This window comes from Phyllopteryx taeniolatus, chromosome 5, assembly GCF_024500385.1.
Source record: "Phyllopteryx taeniolatus isolate TA_2022b chromosome 5, UOR_Ptae_1.2, whole genome shotgun sequence".
NCBI lineage: Eukaryota > Metazoa > Chordata > Actinopteri > Syngnathiformes > Syngnathidae > Phyllopteryx > Phyllopteryx taeniolatus.
The window spans coordinates 3,430,198-3,456,223 of NC_084506.1; the positions used below are offsets into that span (position 1 = coordinate 3,430,198).

Below are 26,026 nucleotides of genomic sequence, written 5' to 3' on the forward strand. Positions count from 1 at the left end.
ATCAAATCCCATTCACCAGCTCAGATAACAATTTACACGCCATTTATTCAAACTCCAAAGCGTTTTCTGACACCAAAAACATCCGGTACTGTTTTCAGGCTGTTATCCTGCCTCACGATCTGGTGTGGAAAACTGAAAAATTTGCTCCATAGTCTTTACAAAAAAAAGCCCACGAATGACACGCGGCGTAATAGCGGCTCCATTCAGCAGTAGCCCACGCCTCCACACGACCAGTCAGGTGGGAAATGACGAAAGCGATTTTTGCCCGCTCGGTGGGGAAGGCCTGCAGCTCAAAGTGGAGTTTGCACTGAGTGATGAATGGCTTAATATTCCCAGAATCTCCAGAGAACCTCTCCGGTCGAGAGAGCTGTGGGCGGACAGCAGCGGAGGTGGCAGGTGGCTGCATGGTAACTGCTTCACATGAAAACATTGGTACCGTGGCGGCATCGGGTGTTGTGCCAACTGGTTCCTTCTTCTGAATCATTTTCATAAGAACTTCAAAGTGTGAGGCCACCTGTCTCATCATATTGTCCTGATGTTCTGATAGTCCCTCTAGATGAAGGTGGAGGGCAGCAAGCTGTGAAACAGGGGGAAGACAAAAACCGGAACACACACACCCATGACATGAATTGATTCACATAAGTCCAACTCAAATTACTATAATTAGTCTAAAATAAATTCCTTTTGCGCTTATTATTGCTGTAAAAATGGAGTTGTGGGAGTTGCACAATTTACATGTGTTGCCCTTCAAACTCTGCAGATGCAAGTGCATAAATGATCCAAACGCTCTTGTCTTTATACAAGCTTAGTAATGGTAAATACATGCAATAGTACTGACACTGTCATAAATTATATAATAATATTATGTAATTATCATATTATTCATTCATATCTCAGAAATAAACATTTATTTTTCTGTCTGTTATTGTGTGACTGCAAAATGGCTGCCTCATGCTGGCATTTCAGCTCACAGATCCCTCTGATGTATTGCAACAACATAATGAGGTATTAACGGTAAAGACAGCTTGAATGACAAAGAAGGATCCTTTGTAAAAGAACCAGCAAAATGCAACTCTGAAAACACTAAGATGCATTTGCGTTGGTTTTCGTGGAAACTACATATTAAGCAATCGGAGGAAAATCCAAATGAACCAAAAATTAATCATTAATAATAGTAATTAGCATCTTCAGAAGTCATGAAACTTCATTTTGGATACCTAACGGTGAAGACTGTTTGGTATTAAAGGTTTGACAAATATTTTAGAATTTTAATTTTTTTTTAATTGTATGTGCCCTGCAATTGGCTGGCGACCGCTTCAGGGCGTACCCCGCCTCCTGCCCGATGATAGCTGGGTTAGGCTCCAGCACGCCCGCGACCCGAGTGAGGAGAAGCGGCTCGGAAAATGGATGGATGGACAATTGTCTTTTTTGATGGATAACAACTGCAAATAATTCAAACATTCATATCAGTCAAATGAATTGATTTTCAAAAGGAAATTCAGTAAGCCATATCTTTACCATTATTGATCACATTATACTAAAATGCCCTTTACATACTTGCTAATTATGTAACCATTCAAATTTGGCAGGGTGGGTAACAACACTCTTGTCTGTGGTGTGTCAAATTCAGAAGACAGTTTCACTTGAAAGGGACCAGAAAAAGAGCTCGCTCGGATAACTTCCAGTCACTCCTCCTGAAGTTGGCATCTGAAATTACAGCTGGGTCACTGTGTCGCATTTTTAATCTTACTTGACTTCAAATGAAATCCCTTTGGAAATCTCATCCTGTTGTACTCGTCCTGACATGAGGTGACACTAGTATTTTAAACAATTATACAGACCAATATCTAAACTCTCTGTTCTGGCGAAGGTGTTTAAATCTTTATATTAAAAATATATAATTTCACCAAGACCAGTTTCAACGATGGGGGCAGACCTGGGGCCAGGGGTTTTGTCAGAGGGTCACAGTTTTGAACGCATGCATGCACACACACACACATTATTATTATTATGGTTTTAGCAAAAAATATTGCAGTCCTGTTACTGCTGCCATGGACATGGAGATCATAAATGATATAAGGGGCGTTTTTGGCTCTTGGCGACTATTCGGTGTGATTGCCTTTCGGGGAGGGAATTGAGGTTTTTTAAACATTATATCTGTAAGATGATGCGTTTGTCGCGTGAACTTGTCTCGTTAGAGCTCAAGCAATCAGCAAATTATGTGCAATTTCCACGCACTGTTAGATTCTACCAGAAATGTATTGTTCCCCCCATTGAAACATAACATGGGCACATTTCCATAGTGGGCCTTTCCAACCTTTTGTGTGGATGAACGGACGCACTTGAGCGTCCTCCTGTTTCCCCCCACCCCCCCCCAACTTTCCTCTTTCTACCTTTGTGCTCCAGCCGCGCCCCGCCTCCTCTCCTCCTATTGGACTGAAGGATGAGAGTGGGATCATCAGAAAGCTTCGCAAGGGCTCGCAGAGCTTTTGACTCAGTAACCGATGAGCACACTCTCTCTCTCTCGCTCGCGCTTTCGCAGCAATTCCCGACTGTGGGAATCAAGGCGAAACTAAAACATGTCTTGAGGACTTGTGACTCCGCACCTGTGCGTCTTTCGCCTCTCACGCGCCTCGGACACAGGAGGGAGAGGAACGAGGAGCCCGCCGAGGGAGGGGATGTCGCGATGCTGTGCACCAGGAGGACTAAAACTTTGGTGTCGACATGCGTGATTGTGAGCGGCGTGACCAACATCGCGTGTCTCCTCTACGTCGGCTGGATCACCAAGTTCCTGGCGAGCAGCGACCCTAAAGTTGCGGAGGCGGGCGTCGAGGCGCGCAGAAAGTTGGGGGAGGACAGCGGAGGGGAGACCCTGAGGATCGTGGAGAGGCTGGACGAGCTGGAGAGGGTCGTCAACGAGCACATCAAAGGTCAGCGCGTGCAGCTCGGGGATGTTGTGCTGTGGACAGGGGCGGAACGAGATTGCCCCCCCCCCCCCCCCCCCCCCCACCCCCCACCCCACCCCCACCGGCAGCCTCACACGCTTCGGTTTAACGATGCATGATGTATACTTAGAACAGCACGAACTAAACTAAACACACCCCTGGGTACGTTGGCTATGGAAAGGATTAGGCACACTTCACCCGAAACAGTTTTCATTGGTTGGAACATTTTTCTAAAATATTACTCTTTAACACTCACCACGCACGCAATTAGTTGCAGCTGCATTGCAACTATCACAAGCAGTGGCGTGCAAAGGGAGGGCGGAGTTATTTGGATGGGCATCAAAACGCAGCATGAGGTTAAAATACGTAATTGGAGGTTGGAAGATTTCTATTTGATTGATTGGCATACAGTTATACACAAAATAAAGTCACTCGATGCATACAAGTGTTAACAACTAGGTTGTTGATTGGAAAATGTTTAGATGATGAAGCATCTCTATACGCAGTGTATTTGCATTTGAATTTCTTCAGTTCAATCCCATTCGGAATGTATACAATAGTAGGCCTACTATAAAAGGGTAGAGGATAAGAATATGCCCTGAAACTGGAGGGTCGCCGGTTTGTATCCCGAACCTGAGCACATGTCATCATAAGCCCGTATTGCATATGAAGAAATGTGGTTGGATGTTTGGTGGTGGTCGGAAGGCCCGTGGGCACAGAATGGGGGCCACGCTTCTGCCAGACTGCCCCAGGTCAAAAGTGCCGTATAAGTGTCATGCATTATTAGTATTAAAATTTCACCAAAAGGTAACACAGGTGTCAAGTGTTCAAGAATGAGTTATTAGCTAATGTGGGATTAATCTTTCGTCTTTGTTTTTGTGCCTTATATGAACCAAAAAAAAAGATGAAATAGGAACAATATGATATCTACTATATAAGGCAAAACAAAATCATATAAAGTTATGTGTCTTGCCGTTGTATAAAGTGCAGAAAGCAAACACGGTCATTGTTGGTCGGTTCCACTTACCTCGCTTAATGGATGCGCGATCCAAAGCTTTTGACGAACTTTAAGGATTCTTTGGTATGTGGTAAAAGCTCAAAAGGCTCATTCTTCTCAAATCTGTATGTACAGCCGATAACGCAGCACGACGCTACCATTATTAATTCAAACAAACAAAAAAAAGTAATATATTATATCCATCCATCCATTTTCTGAGCCGCTTCTCCTCACTAGGGTCGCGGGCGTGCTGGAGCCTATCCCAGCTGTCATCGGTCAGGAGGCGGGGTACACCCTGAACTGGTTGCCAGCCAATCACAGGGCACATAGAAACAAACAGGCATTCGCACTCACAGTCACACCTACGGGCAACTTAGAGTCTCCAATTAATGCATGTTTTTGGGATGTGGGTGGAAACTGGAGTGCCCAAAGAAAACCCACGCAGGCACGGGGAGAACATGCAAACTCCACACAGGCGGGGCCGGGGATTGAACCCGGGTCCACAGAACTGTGAGGCTGACGCTCTAACCAGTCTTCCACCGTGCCGCCTAATATATTATAAATATAGAAAATAAGCATGACTAACATGATGACTCCCAGTCAGCTGTCACTTTGCCAACTGACACAGCAATTGACCATTGGGTGAGGAAATGGGGAACACTCCTGTAGCTGTCAATCTGTGCGCTAATTGTTGTCTTTATTTGCGCAGTGATTGACTAGCGACCAGTCCATGGTGTACCTCGCGTCTTGCCCAAGGGCAGCTGGGATAGGCTCCAGCTCACCCACAGCCTGAGTGAGGACAAGACGTTTAATAAATGGATGGATCGAATAAATGAAAAGAAAACAAAATGGATTACAAATAAATATTCAGATCAGAAAAAAAAAACTATTTTATGCTGGACCTTTATAGTTAATGAGAAATGAGAAGAGTGAAGAGAGGGGCGGAGCTGTCAACTGATCACCACCTGGTGGTGAGTTGCCTCCGATGGTGGGGGAAGATGCCGGTCCGACGTGGCAGGCCCAAACGTATTGTGAGGGTCTGCTGGGAATGTCTGGCAGAATCCCCTGTCAGAAGGAGTTTCAACTCCCACCTCCGACAGAACTTTGCTCATGTTCCGGGGGAGGCGGGGGACATCGAGTCCGAGTGGACCATGTTCCGCGCCTCCATTGCTGAGGCGGCCGACCGGAGCTGTGGCCGTAAGGTGGTCGGTGCCTGTCGTGGCGGCAATCCCCGAACCCGTTGGTGGACACCAACGGTGAGGGATGCCGTCAAGCTGAAGAAGGAGTCCTATCGGGCCTTTTTGGCCTGTGGGTCTCCTGAGGCAGCTGATGGGTACCGGCTGGCCAAGCGGAATGGAGCTCTGGTGGTCGCTGAAGCAAAAACCCGGGCATGGGAGGAGTTCGGTGAGGCCATGGAGAAAGACTTCCGGACGGCTTCGAGGAAATTCTGGTCCACCATCCGACGTCTCAGGAGAGGAAAGCAGTGCACCACCAACACTGTGTATAGTGGGGATGGGGCGCTGCTGACCTCGACTCGGGACGTTGTGAGTCGGTGGGGAGAATACTTCGAAGACCTCCTCAATTCCACCGACACGCCTTCCCATGGGGAAGCAGAGTGTGGGTTCTCTGAGGCGGGCTCTCCTATCTCTGGGTTTGAGGTCACCGAGGTAGTTAAAAAGCTCCTCGGTGGCAGGGCCCCGGGGGTGGATGAGATTCGCCCGGAGTTCCTAAAGGCTCTGGATGTTGTGGGGCTGTCCTGGTTGACACGCCTCTGCAACATCGCGTGGATATCGGGGACAGTGCCTCTGGATTGGCAGACTGGGGTGGTGGTCCCCCTTTTTAAGAAGGGGGACCGGAGGGTGTGTTCCAACTACAGGGGGATCACACTGCTCAGCCTCCCTGGTAAGGTCTATTCAGGGGTGCTGGAGAGGAAGGTCCGTCGGGAAGTCGAATCTCAGATTCAGGAGGAGCAGTGTGGTTTTCGTCCTGGCCGTGGAACAGTGGACCAGCTCTACACCCTCGGCAGGGTCCTCGAGGGTGCATGGGAGTTCGCCCAACCAGTCTACATGTGTTTTGTGGACTTGGAGAAGGCGTTCGACCGTGTCCCTCGGGGAGTCCTGTGGAGAGTGCTTCGGGAGTATGGGGTACCGAACCCCCTGATACGGGCTGTTCGGTCCCTGTACGACCGGAGTCAGAGTTTGGTCCGCATATCCGGCAGTAAGTCGGACTCGTTCCCGGTGAGGGTTGGACTCCGCCTAGGCTGCCCTTTGTCGCCGATTCTGTTCATAACTTTTATGGACAGAATTTCTAGGCGCAGCCGAGGCGTAGAGGGGGTCCGGTTTGGTGGCCTCTGTATTGCCTCTCTGCTTTTTGCAGATGATGTGGTTCTGTTGGCTTCATCAAGCCGTGACCTCCAACTCTCATTGGAGCAGTTCGCAGCCGAGTGTGAAGCGGCTGGGATGAGAATCAGCACCTCCAAATCTGAGACCATGGTCCTCAGTCGGGAAAGGGTGGCATGCCATCTCCAGGTCGGGGATGAGATCCTGCCCCAAGTGGAGGAATTCAAGTATCTTGGGGTCTTGTTCACGAGTGAGGGAAGAATGGAGCGGGAGATCGACAGGCGGATCGGTGCGGCGTCTGCAGTGATGCGGACTTTGTATCGGTCCGTTGTGGTAAAGAAAGAGCTAAGCCGAAAGGCGAAGCTCTCAATTTACCGGTCGATCTTCGTTCCTACCCTCACCTATGGTCATGAGCTGTGGGTCGTGACCGAAAGAACAAGATCCCGGATACAAGCGGCCGAAATGAGTCATCGCCAGCTAATTGCAAGGCAAGAAATGAGGCAAATGCTCAATAATACAGTTATTTACTACGTGCCTCGCGTGCCTACGTGGCAGCTACGTTGAATGTGGGGCATTGACGTGGCGGCCATGTCATGATGGATGTATGGTTTCTATTGTACATAGACTCAAAGCGCAGAGAGAAAACGGCATGGAGACACTGTTAACTGAGGAATACAAACAGTAAGTCTTTGGAGTCTGGAACATGCTATTTTGTATTTTTTGTTTTGTCAAGCTGTTTACCTTTGGCAACAGTTTTGGAATGAGGAAGCAGACGAATTCCTCGCCGCTCATGAAAGCGACTTGCTTATGATGAGTACTGTACGTCAACGTCAATGTCACCATGACCAAGCGCACCGGCGTGTTATGTTTGGATAAAATATGAACGTTTCAAACATTTTCAAGGTTTTTTATTTTATTTATTTATGTATTTTTTATATTTATTGACAATAACTGTACTGAACTGGGCATTTTAGGCCATGAAAAAAAAAACCTGGAAAAACAGTAATTTTGAACTGTACAGAAATATAGGTGTATATGGCCTCAAAAAAAAAGTGCTTCAATGTAACAGACAATCGTCTATATCGGACGAATCACAATCCCCCCACCCCGCCCTGCCCCTATTAATCCGTTCTTTAGCACTTTAAAATGGCGCCTACCAGTGTGGTCGCCTCGGTAACGCGCTCTCTAGTATCATCTTTGTTTTTGTGTTTTTCGTCCGTCTTTGGAGACCTTACACGACTCACTTACACAAGGGGAGACCTGCTAACCATCAAGGAGGCTACTCCGGACTTTCTGTCACCAACTTTCGAATATCCGCTCAGTTTTTTCCCCCGAGTTACTCACCGGAGCGGCGTCCACGGTTTTCGGCGCATGGAGACGGAAGCAGCACCACAGAGGGAAACGGGCCGGCATTCAGGTGAAACTCTGCATGAGAGGACACAGATTGGCGTTCCCGTCGATCCACCTCGCGAATGTACACTCCCTACCCAACAAAATGGACAAGCTTCATCTTCTGTTAAAGACCAGTAAAGACTTCGGATGTTCCGCGGCCATGTGCTTCACGGAGACCTGGCTTTGCAACGCTGTACCCGATGGCGCTGTCATGCGTCCCGGCTTCCACATTCATCGAGCGGACCGCGACATGTAATCATCGGGGAAAACAAAGGGCGGCGGGATATGCCTCTATATCAACGAAAAATGGTGTACGGACGTCACGGTGCTCAGCACACACTGCAGCCCGCATTTGGAGTCGCTATTCTTAAACTGTAAACCATTCTACTCGCCACGTGGGTTCGCATCATTCATACTGGCTGGAGTCTACATACCGCCTCAAGCAAACACGAACGCCGCATTGCTAACGCTCGCCGAACAAGTCAACGAAATTGAAAAAAACACCCGGACTCACCCCTCATTATTCTCGGGGACTTTAACAAAGCTAAACTCAACCACGAACTCCCTAAATACAAGCAACACATCGACTGTCCTACCAGGGAAAATAATACTTAAGACCACTGCTACACTACGGTAAAAAACGCATACCGTGCTATACCTCGTGCAGCCCTGGGCTCGTCTGATCACTGCTTAATTCACTTAATTCAGGGATGATGGTGTTGAATGCTGAGCTGAAGTCCACGAACAGGATCCTCGCGTAAGTCCCTGCACTGTCGGTGTTCTAGGATGAAGTGCAGTCCCATGTTGACTGCATCATCCGCAGACCTGTTCGCTTGGTAGGCAAACTGCAGGGGGTCCAGCAGGGGACCTGTGACACTCTTGAGGTGGTCCAGCACAAGACGTTCAAAGGACTTCATGACCACAGATGTCAAAGCGACAGGCCTGTAGTCATTCAGACCAGAGATTGCAGGATTCTTGGGGACTGGAATGATGGTGGAGCGTTTGAAACAGGATGGAACTTCGCACAGTTCCAGAGATCTATTGAAGATCTGAGTGAAGATTGGAGCGAGCTGGTCCGCGCAGACTTTGAGGCAGGATGGGGACACATGGTCCGGACCTGCCGCTTTGTTAATCTTTTGTTGTTTGAAGATGCGTCTCACATCCTGTTCATGAATGGTTAACGCAGAAGTCAGAGGTGTGATTGTGGTCGTGGGTGCGGCCGGGTGGGTGTGTGGTGTGAAACTGTCCTTTTCAAATCTGCAGTAGAAGGTATTCAAGTCGTTGGCTAGTGTGCTATTGTTCTCAGCTTGGGGGGATCGTCGCTTGTAATTAGTCAGCGATTGGAATGCATGCCAGACTGATTTAGAGTCGTTTGCGCTAAACTGTTTTTCCAACTTTGCTGCATAGTTCTTTGTTATACACAGCATATACAAGGTGCCCACAAAGTCAAATTGGTGGCCACTAGAGCACATGCGAGCTGCTGCTTGTTATGTGTGTAATTGTTCGTCATTAGCAAGTCAATGAATAGCATGCGCCCTCACTCGGTAGAATAAACTTTATACATACATATTAATAAGTCTCATGTCTTTTTCTACCAAAGCAATTGGTCGTGGATACAGTATATACTTTACCTTTATTAGAATCAACTAATGGGCCCCCTACTAATGTTTTGTTAAATTGTTAAGAGACTTTATGAACACCCTGTATGTCTGATCTGTTTCCTCACTTGTTTTGACATCACAAATTTCAATAATTACAAACTATGAATAGCATTCAAATTAATTGCCTGTTCTATTTCATTTCTTGTTTTTAACAAGACTATTTTTAAGAAAAAATCTGTTGTTGCAGTACTAATGAAGTCAAGATTCTAAATGTGGATTTCATTTTTTTCTGTGGATTTCATTTTTTTCTGTTCCAAGTGAGGACAAGATGGTATAATTGGACCGTTTTAATGTGCTATTTGTAAAAGCATCACTGACCAATTTGCAGGATTGTTTTTGTCCAACTCTTCCAGTCCAACCTAAATTCTAAAGTGCTCTTCACGAACAACACTACAATGAATAAAACTTGATGTGCCATATGTTGTTACAATATTTGCACGTCTTTCCAACAAGGTGCCTTTGCCAGTCATGCTTTGTCACTTATAATTCCGCGCCTTTCATTTGTTCATGTTTTAATTCTCCTCCTCTGCATTGTATATCAGAGAGTCAACCCACGTTAAGAAGTGGGCCTCAAACTTACATTTTTATATAAGTACTACTTATATAATATTAATTTACACTTAACATTTAGGTTTCATGCACTCTTCACACATGACTGACACTAAAGTGTCCTTTGATAGGAGCTCTTCTGTTAGACCCAATACAAATATACGTAACAAATCCATAGAGATACCATGTATGCATTTGTGGTGCAAGAAATGATAGCTTCTGTTTTTTTACAATATTCAAATACAACCTCAATTCCAATGAAGTTGGGACATGGTGTTAGACATAAATAAAAACAGAATACAATGATTTGCAAATCATGTTCAACCTATATTTAATTGCATACACTACAAAGACAAGATATTTAATGTTCAAACTGATCAACTTTATTGTTTTGAGCAAATAATCATTAACTTAGAATTTTATGGCTGCAACACGTTCCAAAAAAGTTGGGACAGGTGGCAAAAAAGACTGAGAAAGTTGAGGAATGCTCATCAAACACCTGTTTGGAACATCCCACAGGTGAACAGGCTAATTGGGAACAGGTGGGTGCCATGATTGGGTAGAAAAGGAGCTTCCCTGAATTGCTCAGTCATTAACAAGCAAAGAGGTTCACCTCTTTGTGAACAAGTGCGTGAGAAAATAGTCGAACAGTTTAAGGACAATGTTCCTCAATGTAAAATTGCAAGGAATTTAGGAATTTCATCATCTACAGTCCATAATATCATCAAAAGGTTCAGAGAATCTGGAGAAATCACTGCATGTAAGCGGCAAGGCTGAAAACCAACATTGAATGCCTGTGACCTTCGATCCCTCAGGTTGCACTGCATCAAAAACCGACATCAATGTGTAAAGGATATCACCACATGGGCTCAGGAACACTTCAGAAAACCAATGTCAGTAAATACAGTTCGGCGCTACATCCGTAAGTGCAACTTGAAACTCTACTATGCAAAGCAAAAGCCATTTATCAACAACAACCAGAAACGCCGCCGGCTTCTCTGGGCCCGAGGTCATCTAAGATGGACTGATGGAAAGTGGAAAAGTGTTCTGTGGTCCGACGAGTCCACTTTTCAAATTGTTTTTGGAAATTGTGGACATCGTGTCCTCCGGGCCAAAGAGGAAAAGAACCACCTGGACTGTTATGGATGCAAAGTTCAAAATCCAGCATCTGTGATGGTATGGGGCTGCGTTAGTGCCAATGGCATGGGTAACTTACACATCTGTGAAGGCACCATTAATGCTGAAAGGTTTTGGAGAAACATATGCTGCCATCCAAGCAACGTCTTTTTCCTGGACACCTCTGCTTATTTTAGCAAGACAATGCCAAACCACATTCTGCAACGTGTTACAACAGCGTGGCTTCGTAGTAAAAGAGTGCAGGTACTAGACTGGCCTGCCTGCAGTCCAGACCTGTCTCCCATTGAAAATGTGTGGCGTATTATGAAGCGTAAAAACGACAACGGAGACCCCGGACTGTTGAACAGCTGAAGCTGTACATCAAGCAAGAATGGGAAAGAATTCCACCTACAAAGCTTCAACAATTGGTGTCCTCAGTTCCCAAACGTTTATTGAATGTTGTTAAAAGAAAAGGTGATGTAAACATGACCCTGTCCCAGCTTTTTTGGAACGTGTTCCAGCCGTAAAATTCTAAGTTAATGCTTATTTGCTAAAAACAATCAAATTTATCAGTTTGAACATTAAATATCTTGTCTTTGTAGTGTATTCAATTAAATATAGGTTGAACATGATTTGCAAATCATTGTATTCTGTTTTTATTTATGTTTAACACAGCGTCCCAACTTCATTGGAATTCAGGTTGTACATTATAACAAACATTATACATGTTTGGAAGAATTAATCATATTTTACATGTTATGGCCTCGAAATCCATTTGGATCAGTATTTTGGCATCAATGTGCATATTTATAATCTAAATCATACAAATTCTAATATGCATTGTCTCAAACCATGGGCTTAGCCTGCAATCTGCCTGTTATTATTAATAATATAAAGACCACACCAGCCCTGCCAAACAGTACTTTGATATACAGTGAGCCCTTATTTATCGCAAGGGTTACATTCCAGAAAAAATCTGCAATAAAAGAAATCTGTGGAGTATCGACCAATTGTTCATTAAATGATTATATGAATTTATCTGTTTTATATATGCAATTCGGCGGCACGGTGGCCGACTGGTTAGAGCGTCAGCCTCACAGTTCTGAGGACCCGGGTTCTATCCCCGGCCCCGCCTGTGTGGAGTTTGCATGTTCTCCCCGTGCCTGCGTGGGTTTTCTCCGGGCACTCCGGTTTCCTCCCACATCCCAAAAACATGCATGAATTGGAGACTCTAAATTGACCGTAGGCATGACTGTGAGTGCGAATGGTTGTTTGTTCCTATGTACCCTGCGATTGGCTGGCAACCAGTTCAGGGTGTACCCCGCCTCCTGCCCGATGACAGCTGGGATAGGCTCCAGCACGCCCGCGACCCTAGTGAGGAGAAGCGGCTCAGAAAATGGATGGATGGATATATGCAATTCAATCCCAAATATGTGATACTTTAGAGAGGTGCAGGTATTTTATTTGTCCAATTGAGGTCACCATTCACACACTCTACACAACTACATGCCTATTAAAAGCTATGTTTGAAAATTCAATCCTTAATCAATCATCAAACAAAAGAACCTGCTTACTGCTAAAACAATCCACATATTCTATACCAATGATGGTTAATGCACATTAATTTACTCTACAGCAAATTGAATATGAGAAGCTTCATGTGAATTTATACAGTGAAGATGCTAAATATTTTAAAAAAGAAAACAGCTCACCATGATGCTTTCAGGCTGGAAAACCTCAGTTTGAATTCACCAATTCACTACGCCTAATGCATGAAAAACCCATTAAGAGCCCGCACAATTCCAATCACACAATTTTTTTTCCTGCCAAGTGTAAAACTGTTCATGAGCACAGTTTACAGCATATGCTGCCAGTAGGGTTGGGCATCGAGAATCGAGAACCGATTGGAACCGGGGCTAATGTTCCAGTTCTCCCGGAACCATTAAAATTAAAAAATTGAGGTTCCCAGTTTCGATGCCTAGTCCTCCAACCGGGAAGAAGAAGTGGCGGAAAGCCACAAAGAAGCGGCGTAAACCAACGAAGAAGAACGGGCACGACGACGTGCTTGTGCCCAACGGCAGCGGCGGGGAACAAAAGTGTATCTTAACTCTGTTAAAATGAATGACCAGTCGCCTCAGTGCAACAGTTGGAATAAGATTACATTGTGCAAAGGAGCTTTTCCCGATGCGCTCCGAGCCTCAGCCAACACTGCGCGGAGCTTCAGTGAAGTCAACTCTCAGTCAATTGGGTGAGTGAAACAATAAAATACGTCCATGCCAACATTAAGACAGCTAACAAGGTAAACGACCCAGCCCCCTAACAGAATCTGAATCGAGAATCGTTTGGAAACCGGAATCTAACTAAGGAACCGGAATCGGAACCAGAATTCCTCAAATTCAAACGATGCCCAACCCTAGCTGCCAGTCAAGCTGGTGTAAGCAGGTTTCTTCAACATCATATCTGGCCCTTTATCCTCTAGTGTGGCTCTTACAAAAGCTTTTTTGAAACGATCCTAGTATGGATCAGCACTAAATTGCACACCCTGATAGATGCTTTCTTCCAACATGTGCCTGAATATTGTCAGATTGGTTTTTATCAATTTGAAAATAAAGTTCAGAATTAATGTACACTTATCTCCAATTCATCTTTGCATTACGCCTTCATCATTAACATTAAGACATGTTTTTTCTTTTTTTTAAATCTGAAGATAATCCATGGTTGACCAGTGTCCTGGAACAGACTTTGACCTTTGTGGTTCCACTGCATTTAAAAAAAATCTCAAAACAAAAGTGAAGTAGCTGGCTTCCTAAGGCTCTTCCGCCCAAGTGATGACACATTAAAAGCCTTGCAAAATTGTTCATGCATGACAATACCAACCATGAAGCACACATTTATCATGTACATGTCCCCATTCGTTGGAGTGTTTTACATGAGCTACAATCTGGCAGAAGGATGCTGTACAGCCCATGCCCCTCATTAACTTGGATAAGGCTGTAGCAATGTTGCACCTATTCAGAAGTGCTAATTGAATATGCTGTGAGGTTGCAGGGGATAAGTAAATTTTAGCTATTAAATGTAGATTAATGGAGGACAATTTGATCTTTTAATGTTCATTTAAATTTAAAGGACCTATAGCATCCAGGTGGCTTATATTTCACTGACATGTTCTCTTTATTTTTTGCTCAAGGAAATGAAACTGGCAGTCATTTCCAATAATATCAATCCATTTTGAAGCAACCGGTAATGCTGGGATCATACTACAAGACAAATTTCGTCTGTCACGATGGCAATATGTCAGACTACAGCTGTAAAATATTACTGTATAGCAGTCAAACATTGGCAGCACTACACGACGTATTATGATATAACTGTATTCCATCTGGCCGGCAAGGTGGACGACTGGTTAGCATATCTGCCTCACATTTATGGGGACCGGGTTCAAATCCCGGCCCCGCCTGTGTGCTGTTTGCATGTTCTGCCCGTGCCTGGGTGGGGTTTCTCCGGGCACTCCGGTTTCCTCCCACATCCCAAAAACATGCGTGGTAGGTTGATTGAAGACTCTAAATTGCCCGTAGGTGTGAATGTGAGTGCATTCATGACTCTGGTTTGGCCTTTGCCACCTCTACCTTTGCCCTATTTCACATCTCAATGTATTCCTTTCACCTCTCCTCAGTCCTCTCAGTGTCCCACTTCTTAGCTAATCTTTTAATCGTATGATTTCCTGTACTGTGAGGTTCCACCACCAAGTCTCCTTCTCTCCTTTCCTGTCAGAAGATACACCAAGTACTCTCCTGCCTGCCTCTCTGATCATCTTGGCTGCAGTGGTCCAGTCTTCTGGAAGCTCCTCCTGTCCACCGAGAGCCTGTCTCACCCACAACACTCGTCCTGTCTCAGCTTCCACCACATGGTTCTCTGCTCTGCCTTTGTCTTCCTAATCTTCCTCCCCACCACCAGAGTCATCTTACACACCACCATCCTATGCTGTCTCGCCACACTCTCCCCTACCTCTACCTTACAGTTGGTAACCTCCTTCAGATTACATCGTCAAACAAGATGTAATCCACCTGCGTGCTTCTACCTCCGCTCTTGTAGGTCACCCTATATTCCTGCCTCTTCTGGAAAAAAGTGTTCACTACAGCCATTTGCATCCTTTTTGCAAAGCCTACCACCAAGCCTACCACCATCTGTCCCTCCAAGTTCCTTTCCTGGATGCCATCACTTCCTTCACCAACATGTCCATTACAATCTGCACCAATCATGACTCTCTCTCTGTCTGGGATGCTCAGAACTACTTCGTCTAGTTCCTTCCAACATTTTTCTTTCACCTCTAGGTCACATCCTACCTGTGGGGCATAGATGCTAATCACATTATACATGAGATATAACAATTTCAATTTTCAGCCTCATCACTCGATCTGATACTCTTTTCACCTTCAAGACATTCTTAGCCAACTCTTCTTTTAAAATAACCCCGATTCCATTTCTCTTCCCATCTACACCATGGTAAAATAATTTAAACCCTGCCCCTAAACTTCTAGCCTTACTGCCTTTCTACTTGGTCTCCTGGACACACAATATATCAACCTTTCTCATAATCATCATGTCAACCAACTCCCGATATTTTCCTGTCATAGTCCCAACATTCAAAGTCCCTACATTCAGTTCTAGGGTCTGTGCTTTCCTCTTCTCTTTCTGCCGAAGAACCCGCTTTCCACCTCTTCTTCCTCTTCAACTTCAACCCACGGTAGCTGAATTTCCACCGGCGGCCTACAGGTTGACGGCGCCGGTGGCGGGCATTGTTAACCTAGGCCACGACCGATCCGGTATGGAATTCTTTGGCTGAACGCTCATATTTGTTTGTCAAAGTTTTAAGGCGGTTGCCCTTCCTGACGCAACCCTCTGCATTTATCCAGGCTTGGGACCGGCCTACAGTTTGCACTGGCTTGTACCCCCATAGGGCCGCTATAGCTAATAGGGTCAATATCAGGACTCAAATCCTGTAGTCTGATCCAGGCATGAATAACTAATTGCCTTGTGAATGCCATTTTTACTTTAGCCAAAATCTATACGCTCCCCTGTCTTGGTGTGACGTGAGCGACAGAATCGGAGACCAAATTAGCTGCTTCGTCGCAAAGGACTGTCCAGTGTGTTCCACTAACATGTGTATGTGTTCACTGTGATGGGTTAAATGCAGAGAACAAATTTCGTGTGCATGCATGCATGTTCATGACAATAAAAGGTGATTCTTCTTCTTCGATATTTTATATATCATCGCTGTTGGGCAGAATCCTCGCGCCTCCAAAATGAAAACCTTTCAAAAAAACAAACAAACCCAAAAACACCACCTTGCTTGAGTTTCCAAACGCCGCTGTGTTTTGTAGTAATCATATACCATTGCACACTCACATCAGCACCCCAAAATTATGTTCAATCAGTAATGTAATATGCTGAAAAATTGCTAATTTATTACACTGTAATTAATTAAAATGGTACGAAGGCGGCGGCACGGTGGACGACAGGCTAGAGCGTCTGCCTCACAGTTCTGAGGACCGGGGTTCAAACCCCGGCCCCACCTGCGTGGAGTTTGCATGTTCTCCCCGTGCCTGCGTGGGTTTTATCCGGGCACTCCGGTTTCCTCCCACATCCCAAAAACATGCATGGTAGGTTGATTGAAGACTCTAAATTGCCCGTAAGTGTGAATGTGAGTGCAAATGGTTGTTTGTTTATATGTGCCCTGCGATTGGCTGGCAACCAGTTCAGGGTGTACCCCACCTCCTGCCCGATGATAGCTAGGATAGGCTCCAGCGCTTCCGCGACCCACGTGGGGATAAGTGGCTCAGATAATGGTTGGTACGAACGCGTGACAGTGCTGACTGGTCAGGGAAAAAAAGAAAAGAAAAAGAAAACAAGCCTAAAATGAGTACTGAGTGTAGTTTGGAGGGATTTTTTATTTGTTTTTGCAGACATCATTCTTAAGTGCAGAACTATGGAATAAGTGGGAATGTTTGCAATTTTATCCCTGTAAATGTAAATATGTGTTTTATAGATGTTTTCACCACTTTTTAAACGTATATTCTTCTATCCATATACTTTGAAATGAAGCTGATTTACGCTTAAGTTATTTTCTTGTTGGTCAAAACATGCCCCCCACCCTGGTTTCGTCTTTGCTTGGGAATTAATGAAAGACTGATGTCGGCCATCTTGCAGCCATAGAGCCGGCTCAATTGATGGAAGTATATTACTGGAAGAGGAATTTAGTTTCCAAACTGTCTGGGCGTATTAATCTATCAAGTGGAACGGTCAGATTAAGGTATTTACATACAATAGCCCCGTTTTGTTTTGTGCATGCAAATGTACTGGCTGATGCTATGGGGTTCAAGTCTCTTATTAGAGCTCTGCTTTGATGTGACAGACAATTAGATTAGGTTGCAGTGGTTTGTTGTCTCTTTCCTGTAAAAAAAAATTCGACACCTTCTTTTGTTTTCTAATATGTGTCTTATTTTTAGCAGTCCCTTTATGACTCGATACAAATTAATCCATGTTGACAATCTGCTGAAGAGGAGCAGGGTGCAGGGTGGATTATTAGATGCTTACATGGATACCATGTCTTCAAAAGTGCCTGGCAATGGTAGAAAATTTGATTTGGTCGCCTTTCATAGATCTTACTTATATCATGTTCAGAATATGGGCACTAAACCTTACATCACGCCACTCTATTTAAGAATTGGCTGTAATCAGGTAATCAGGTGCATACTGATGTATGAAGGCCCATCCTAATGCATTTTTGGATTTGTGCTTTTGCCATATTCACCTGAAATGCCCATGAACATTCAATTATAATCAGTTTTAATGGAAAGAAACAAAATCTAGATGTTGGAGGACAGTAAGTGATGCATTAGCTCCTTTGAGTCCATTTGCTTTTATACAATTCTTGAATAGGAAAATTGTCTGGGTCGGTGTGACACAAACAAATGCACCATTGTAAGCAATGATATGATATAAGCAATGTGACGCTAAAAAATGGTCACTTTCTAGTTGAGCCTCTTCAGTTGTTGTTATCGTTGAGGGCTTTCTGTCACGATATATCATCGTATGGTATTGGACTGGATCCAAAAGCAGACTGAGGCGGAGGGAGTAGTGGAGAATGGTTTATTTAGGCGTAGTAGTATTTCCAATGTGTGAGGGTAATCCGGCGGCACGGTGGACGACTGGTTAGAGCGTCAGCCTCACAGTTCTGAGGAGCGGGGTTCAATCCCCGGTCCCGCCTGTGTGGAGTTTGCATGTTCTCCCCGTGCCTGCGTGGGTTTTCTCCGGGCACTCCGGTTTCCTCCCACATCCCAAAAACATGCATTAATTGGAGACTCTAAAATTGCCCATAGGCCTGACTGTGAGTGCGAATGGTTGTTAGTTTCTATGTGCCCTGCGATTGGCTGGCAACCAGTTCAGGGTGTACCCCGCCTCCTGCCCGATGACAGCTGGGATAGGCTCCAGCACGCCCGCGACCCTAGTGAGGAGAAGCGGCTCAGAAAATGGATGGATGGATGGAGGGTAATCCGAAGGAGCAAGGAACTGACTGACAGGAGGTGAGAGCGTTGGCAGGTGGACGAGCTTGAAGGCGTGCTTGGAGCGGGAAGCGAAACGGGAGACACGAGAGGAATACTGGAAGTAGAGAAGAACACAAGAATAAATACAAGTGCAGATAGCCAGGTAATCAACTTATAAACAGGAGGAGGAGTCTCAAGAGTCGGCCTGTGTACCACAAACGAGTGGGAATACTCTGGCAATGGATCCCTGGATCAGGCAGGCTTAAATACAGGCAGTAATGACTGCTGATTGGAAACAGGTGCGCGAGCGAGCAGGTGAGCATTGCTTGAGAGAGAGAGAGAGAGAGAGAGAGAGAGAGAGAGAGAGAGAGAGAGAGAGAAGCTACAAAGAAGGAACTGCAGGGCACAGATCATGGCACTTTCATAGATTTTATTATCAGGAGTGCTCAAGTTATTTTTGTTACAAACGTCTGCAGTTGGGAAAAAATAGTTTATTCCTCCATTCATCCATTTTGTTCCACTTGCAATGTCACGGTGCAGCTCTAAAGATTGATCCCTTAGGACCTCACTTATCAAAGAGTGCATAGGATTCTTACGTAAAATGTTCGTATACGCCGGCACGGTGGACGACTGGTTAGCACATCTGCCTCACAGTTCTGAGGACCCGGGTTCAAATCCCGGCCCCGCCTGTGTGGAGTTTGCATGTTCTCCCCATGCCTGGGTGTGTTTTCTTTGGGCACTCCGGTTTCCTCCCAGATCCCCAAAACATGCATGGTAGGTTAATTGAAGACTATAAATTGCCCGTAGGCCTGACTGGGAGTGCGAATGGTTGTTAGTTTCTATGTGCCCTGCGATTGGCTGGCAACCAGTTCAGGGTGTACCCCGCCTCCTGCCCGATGACAGCTGGGATAGGCTCCAGCACGCCCGCGACCCTAGTGAGGAGAAGCGGCTCAGAAAATGGATGGATGGATGGAGGGTAATCCGAAGGAGCAAGGAACTGACTAACAGGAGGTGAGAGCGTTGGCAGGTGGACGAGCTTGAAGGCGTGCTTGGAGCGGGAAGCGAAACGGGAGACACGAGAGGAATACTGGAAGTAGAGAAGAACACAAGAATAAATACAAGTGCAGATAGCCAGGTAATCAACTTATAAACAGGAGGAGGAGTCTCAAGAGTCGGCCTGTGTACCACAAACGAGTGGGAATACTCTGGCAATGGATCCCTGGATCAGGCAGGCTTAAATACAGGCAGTAATGACTGCTGATTGGAAACAGGTGCGCGAGCGAGCAGGTGAGCATTGCTTGAGAGAGAGAGAGAGAGAGAGAGAGAAGCTACAAAGAAGGAACTGCAGGGCACAGATCATGGCACTTTCATAGATTTTATTATCAGGAGTGCTCAAGTTATTTTTGTTACAAACGCCTGCAGTTGGGAAAAAATAGTTTATTCCTCCATTCATCCATTTTGTTCCACTTGCAATGTCACGGTGCAGCTCTAAAGATTGATCCCTTAGGGCCTCACTTATCAAAGAGTGCATAGGATTCTTACGTAAAATGTTCGTATACGCCGGCACGGTGGACGACTGGTTAGCACATCTGCCTCACAGTTCTGAGGACCCGGGTTCAAATCCCGGCCCCGCCTGTGTGGAGTTTGCATGTTCTCCCCATGCCTGGGTGTGTTTTCTTTGGGCACTCCGGTTTCCTCCCAGATCCCCAAAACATGCATGGTAGGTTAATTGAAGACTATAAATTGCCTGTAGGTGTGAATGTGAGTGCAAATGGTTGTTTGTTTATATGTGCCCTGCGATTGGCTGACGACCAGTTCAGGGTGTATCCTGCCTCTCGCCCAAAAATAGCTAGGATAGGCTCCAGCACGCCCGTGACCCTAGTGAGGATAAGCGGTGCGGAAAATGAATGAATGAATGAATGGTCAATGTAAAGCCATGCTGGCCAATGCTTTGTGAAGGGTGAATCATGACAACCTATTTATCAACAAGAAGGAAAATTAGACAAAGAAACGAGGAAGTGAAATTGTTTGATGGTCTTGGCAGTATACAAGAAAATTACACAAAAGGCAGTTCAGAAGGAGAAAAAAGTGGTCGGACTTGACCCCCCCACCACAGACTGATATAATTATAGAATCACTGCAGTCACTGTAGGGATCCATCTGCTCTTACATAGAGAAATACTAGATCAAAATAACACAAAGTGAATTCTGTTTTAGTCAGTATGATCAACCAGAGGCGGGACCGTGGATGACTGGTTAGAGCGTCTGCCTCACAGTTCTGAGGATCGGGGTTCAATCTCCGGCCCCGCCTGTGTGGAGTTTGCATGTTCTCCCCGTGCCTGCGTGGGTTTTCTCCGGTTTCCTCCCACATCCCCAAAACATGCATTAATTGGATATTCCAAATTGCCCGTAGGTGTGAATGTGAGTGCGAATGGTTGTTTGTTTGTATGTGCCCTGCGATTGGCTGGCAACCAGTTCAGGGTGTACCCCGCCTCCTGCCCGATGACAGCTGGGATAGGCTCCAGCACGCCCGCGACCCTGGAACAAGGAACTTGCAGGAACGTGAACAGGTGGAATAGCTTGACGGTGTGGTTGGAGTGGGTAGCGAAGCGGGAGGCACGGGAGGAGCACTGGAAGCGGAAGGGAACACAAGTGGGTGAGTACAGGTGTAGGTTGTCGGATAATAACTTACAAACGACAGTAGGCCTGTGTACCACAAAGAACTGCGAATACTCTGGCGTCAGATCCCTGGGTAAGGCAGGTTTAAATACAGGCAGTGATGAGTGCTGATTGGGAACAGGTGCACAGGCGAGGTGGTGGTAATTGCTGGGGAGAGAGAGAGCAAAGCGCCACCAAAGCTCCAAAGCTCCGGATTGCAGGGCTCAGATCATGACACTATTGAATGGAACAGCCACCATGCCTCTACAGCTTAGTTCAAATGTGCTTAAAACCCAAAATGTACTGCACCTCACTCAAATATTAAGGCCTTTAAACACAGCAAAGTGCAGTGTGCTGTCAAAGAACACATTCATTGTACTTGTATTAAGATGAAACTTGTGCATCAGTACATAACCACTACGCTCATAAAATCACGAGGGACATGATCAGATCACTTGTGAGTACCAGTGGTGCACTAAATAAAATCCCTAAAAGCCATATCAACATGCATCTGGGCATTGAAAACAACTAGTGTGTTGTTGGTGTCGTTGCCTGGTGTGTTTAGTGAAACGGCTGTCCTGCTTACCGATCAGTCATTCACTCATCTTGTGACAAAACAGCTCATTAGAGCCACTCTTCCCATCCAGTGAGGAAATCTTTGGGGGGAGAGATGACAGGTCATTGTTAGAGGCAAACGGTAGGTGATTTCTCCTCCTCTATTTAGAGACAGCTTTTTTAGATTGACATAGATAAGATTTTCAGTTTAAATCATATCTTACTGAGTGTTCACCACAACACTGAAGTGCAAATGTGACACACAGGTATTTTTTTAGTGAGAACACAAAAAGCTAGAACCGTAGAAAACAGTTAATTGCGACAACCTGGTAAGCCCAGTGAAACATTTAAATATCCAGCTAGTATTTTTAGAACTAGCGTGACAGCATAGCAAAAAGATGTCTTGTGACTGAAGCTTGTTCTGGAGGGCAACATCTAGCATTATCTTCATATCTCCAGAGAGAGATCAATAAACGGTACCCATGGTTCTGCCCATAAGCATTTAGTAGCACTGTGGTTCATCTCACGTCATTGAGAATGCTGCAGTCATCTTTGTAGCCACTGCTTTGTTTTAATGTTTTGGAAAAGTCGATGTAATTGCCCAGTTTGATTTACTGATCAGGCCAGATAGGATATATTACGTGATACGATATTTGGGTGTAATTTAAATCCTCTCCTCTCAGAAATTGTCTATTTGCTCAAGCCTTAAAAAGAGATGAAACATTGCAAACACAGACACCGCTGTACAATATTGTACTTAACGTGGCAGCTCGTGATGAAGGCAAATATAGGCAAACAAGCAAGTATATGTGCCATTTTGGAGTAATGAATGATTTTATTTTGTTTGACACACAACGTTTTTTTTTTAGATTGAAATGATGAAGTTAAGACAGGTGGGAATTAAACCTTTTGGCAATTTGGTTCTACTAATAGGGCAAAGAAATGAGTGAATGGCCACCACCCAGGCCACCAAACACCTCAGTTCTTCCTTTGATTCAAAATGAACCACTGTCAACATCCATCCATCCATTTTCTGAGCCGCTTCTCCTCACTAGGGTCGCGGGCGTGCTGGAGCCTATCCCAGCTAACATCGGGCAGGAGGCAGGCTACACCCTGAACTGATTGCCAGCCAATTGCAGGGCACATAAAAACAAACAACCATTTGCATTCACATTCACACCTACGGGTAATTTAGAGTGGTCAATTAACCTACCATGAATGTTTTTGGGATGTGGGAGTAAACCGGAGTGCCCGGAGAAAACCCACGCAGGCACGGGAGAACATGCAAACATGCACAGGCGGGGCAGGGTATTCAATTCTGGTCCTCAGAACTGTGAAGCAGACGCTCTAACCAGTCATCCACCATGCCGCCTCTGTCAACATTTCAAAACTATTTTCAAATCAAGAGCCGAAGTACAAATTAGGTTCTTCCACTAGTACCCAAACTTCATATAGACAATAGCCACCTGATCACTGCATTTACACGGCGTGAACATGAAACAAAATGTCTAGTTAAGTCTTTTCTCTGCATCTACAGTTGTGGTCAGAATAATAGTGGCATGTTCATCTTTTTCCAAGATGGCGCCTACCAGTGTGGTCGCCTCGGTTACACGCTCTCCAGTATTGTTTTTGTGTTTTTCGTTCGTCTTTGGAGACATTACACGACTCACTTACACAAGGGGAGACTTGTTAACCATCAAGGAGGCTACTCCGGACTTTCTTTAGCCAACTTTCGCAAATCCGCTCAGTTTTTTCCCCCCCCGAGTTACTCACCGCAGCGGCGTCCGCAGTTTTCGGCCCATGGAAGCGGAGGCGGTGTCACAGAGGGAAGCGAGCCGGCATCCAGGTGAAACTACGCAAGAGAGAATACAGATTGGCGTTCCCGTCGATCCACCCCGCGAATGTACGCTCCCTATGTCATGGTCTGTGTTTTGGTTTGGGTTGTGTTTAGTTTTGTTCCATGTTTTCCTGTGTTCCATGTTTGTCGTGTGCTCATTAGGTTGTTGTGTGCACCTGTTCTCATCTACTTTGTGTCGACCAATCAGCTCTCTCCAGCCACTCGTGTCTTGTCCAGGTGTTCCTCGTTGTGTCGTCAATTTGTTTGTATTTAATTCCCTGGTTTCTTTCAGTTCTTGTCGGTTCATTGTCGTTGTCACATGTCTTTGCCATATCATAGTCGCCAGTTGTCTTTATCATTGTGGTATGTCATTGTCAGGTGTCATTTTCCCTATTTATTCCACGTCTTACTCACAGGTCATAGTTTGTTTCCAGTTTTAGATATTCAAATGTTTCTTTGTTACTTTGGTTTGGTTGTTATCTGTTGTGGAACTTCGTTCAGTTTTGCTTTATCCAATATCCTTGTTTTCCCTTTTTGAAGATTAAATATTATTTTGAGACTCCCGCACTCCTGCCTTGCCTCTCTGCTTCCCTGCAATTGGGCACACCATGTTCTTGCCTTGCGTTCCTCGCCTTCGCCCTAACCATGTACGTGACACCCTACCCAACAAAATGGACGAGCTTCATCTTCTGTTAAAGACCAGTAAAGACTTCGGACGTTCCGCCGCCATGTGCTTTACGGAGACCTGGCTTTGTGACGTTGTACCCGACCTTGCCGTCATGCTTCCGGGTTTTTATCTTCACCGAGCAGATCGTATCACGGAGTTATCGGGGAAAACAAAAGGCGGCGGGATATGCTATATCTACGAAAAATGGTGTACGGACGTCACGGAGCTCAGCACACACTGCAGCCCGCATTTGGAGTCGCTGTTTTTAAACTGTAAGCCATTCTACTCGCCTCGTGAGTTCGCATCATTCATTCTCGCTGGCACCTATATCCCGCCTCAAACTAACTGCTAACGCTCGCCGAACAAGTCAACGAAATTGAAAAAAAAAACAGGAACAGGAATTGGAGCGGCTGGAGCTGTGGTGCGGCCGACACAACCTGGAGCTGAACACGCTCAAGACTGTCGAGATGATCGTGGACTTCAGGAGGCATCCTTCGCCACAGCTGCCCCTCACGTTGTCCAGCTTCCTTGTGTCAACCGTCGAGACCTTCAAGTTCCTGGGAATTACAATCTCTCAGGACCTGAAGTGGGCGACCAACATCAACTCCGTCCTCAAAAAGGCCCAGCAGAGGATGTACTTCCTGCGGCTTCTGAGAAAGCACGGCCTGCCACCGGAGCTGCTGAGACAGTTCTACACAGCGGTCATCGAATCAGTCCTGTGTTCTTCCATCACAGTCTGGTTTGGTGCTGCTACAAAAAAGGACAAACTCCGACTACAACGGACAATCAAAACTGCTGAAAGGATTGTTGGTACCCCCCTACCCACCATTGAGGACTTGCACGCTGCCAGAACTAAGACAAGGGGCGTGCAAAATCCTCTCGGACCCTCCGCACCCCGGTCACCAGCTCTTCCAGCTCCTTCCCTCAGGTAGGCACTACCGATCAATGCAAACTAGAACTAGCAGACATTCCAACAGCTTCTTCCTTCTTGCGATCAACTTCTTAAACATCTAACCTACAATTCCATTACAACATGCTGGGAATTTTTTGACTTGAGTTTGTTGTCACATTTCTGTGGGGCCAATTATATATTACTCGTGCACTCACCGTAGTAGTCTCACCACGCTGCACTATTTGCATATCTGTTGTTGACCAATACTGGCCACTCATGCCAGAGTAACATCTGCTCCATTTGCACACTGACTGAGGAGTATCTGCAACATTTGCACAATCAACATTGTCAGAATCATCTTTATTTGCCAAGTATGTCCAAAAAACACAAGGAATTTGTCTCTGGTAGTTGGAGCCGCTCTAGTACGACAACAGACAATTGACAGAGAACACTTTGAGACATAAAGACATTGACAAAAAACAGTCACTGAGCAATAAAGGGTTAATAGTTATCTGGTAATGCCGGTACATGTTATTTTTTATTTTTTTTTTACAATTGTGCAAAAGATGCAGACTCCTCTAGCACTTCGAATGACTAATATTGCAATAGTCCGGTGCAATGACCATTGTGCAAAGGGCGCTGAGACTTCAAGGAGTGTATGCGGTTTAAAGTGACGAGTAGTGCGATAATCTGGGACAATGTTGGTTGTGCAAATGTTACAGATACTCTATCAGTGTGCAAATGGAGCAGATGCTACTCTGGCATGAGTGGCCAGTATATGCAAATGTCCCAGATTATCGCGCTACTCGTCACTTTAAACTGCATACACTCCTTGAAGTCTCGGCGCCCTTTGCACAATGGTCACTGCACCGGA

At 45.5% G+C, this 26,026-nt stretch overlaps 1 protein-coding gene across 4 annotated transcripts in view; it reads left to right on the forward strand.

The window, feature by feature from the left end:
- Positions 1-2,458: 2,458 nt before the first annotated feature.
- LOC133477737 (polypeptide N-acetylgalactosaminyltransferase 18-like) overlaps positions 2,459-26,026 on the forward strand; it is a 200,628-nt gene continuing 177,060 nt past the window's right edge. For 3 of the 4 annotated variants that reach the window (XM_061772813.1, XM_061772811.1, XM_061772812.1), the window contains exon 1: positions 2,550-2,930. In XM_061772813.1, the coding sequence (XP_061628797.1) occupies positions 2,687-2,930 (244 nt within the window). In that variant the 5' untranslated portion in view covers positions 2,550-2,686. Of the gene's footprint in view, positions 2,931-26,026 lie in introns of all 4 variants that reach the window. The other variant, XM_061772814.1, reaches the window with a different exon arrangement.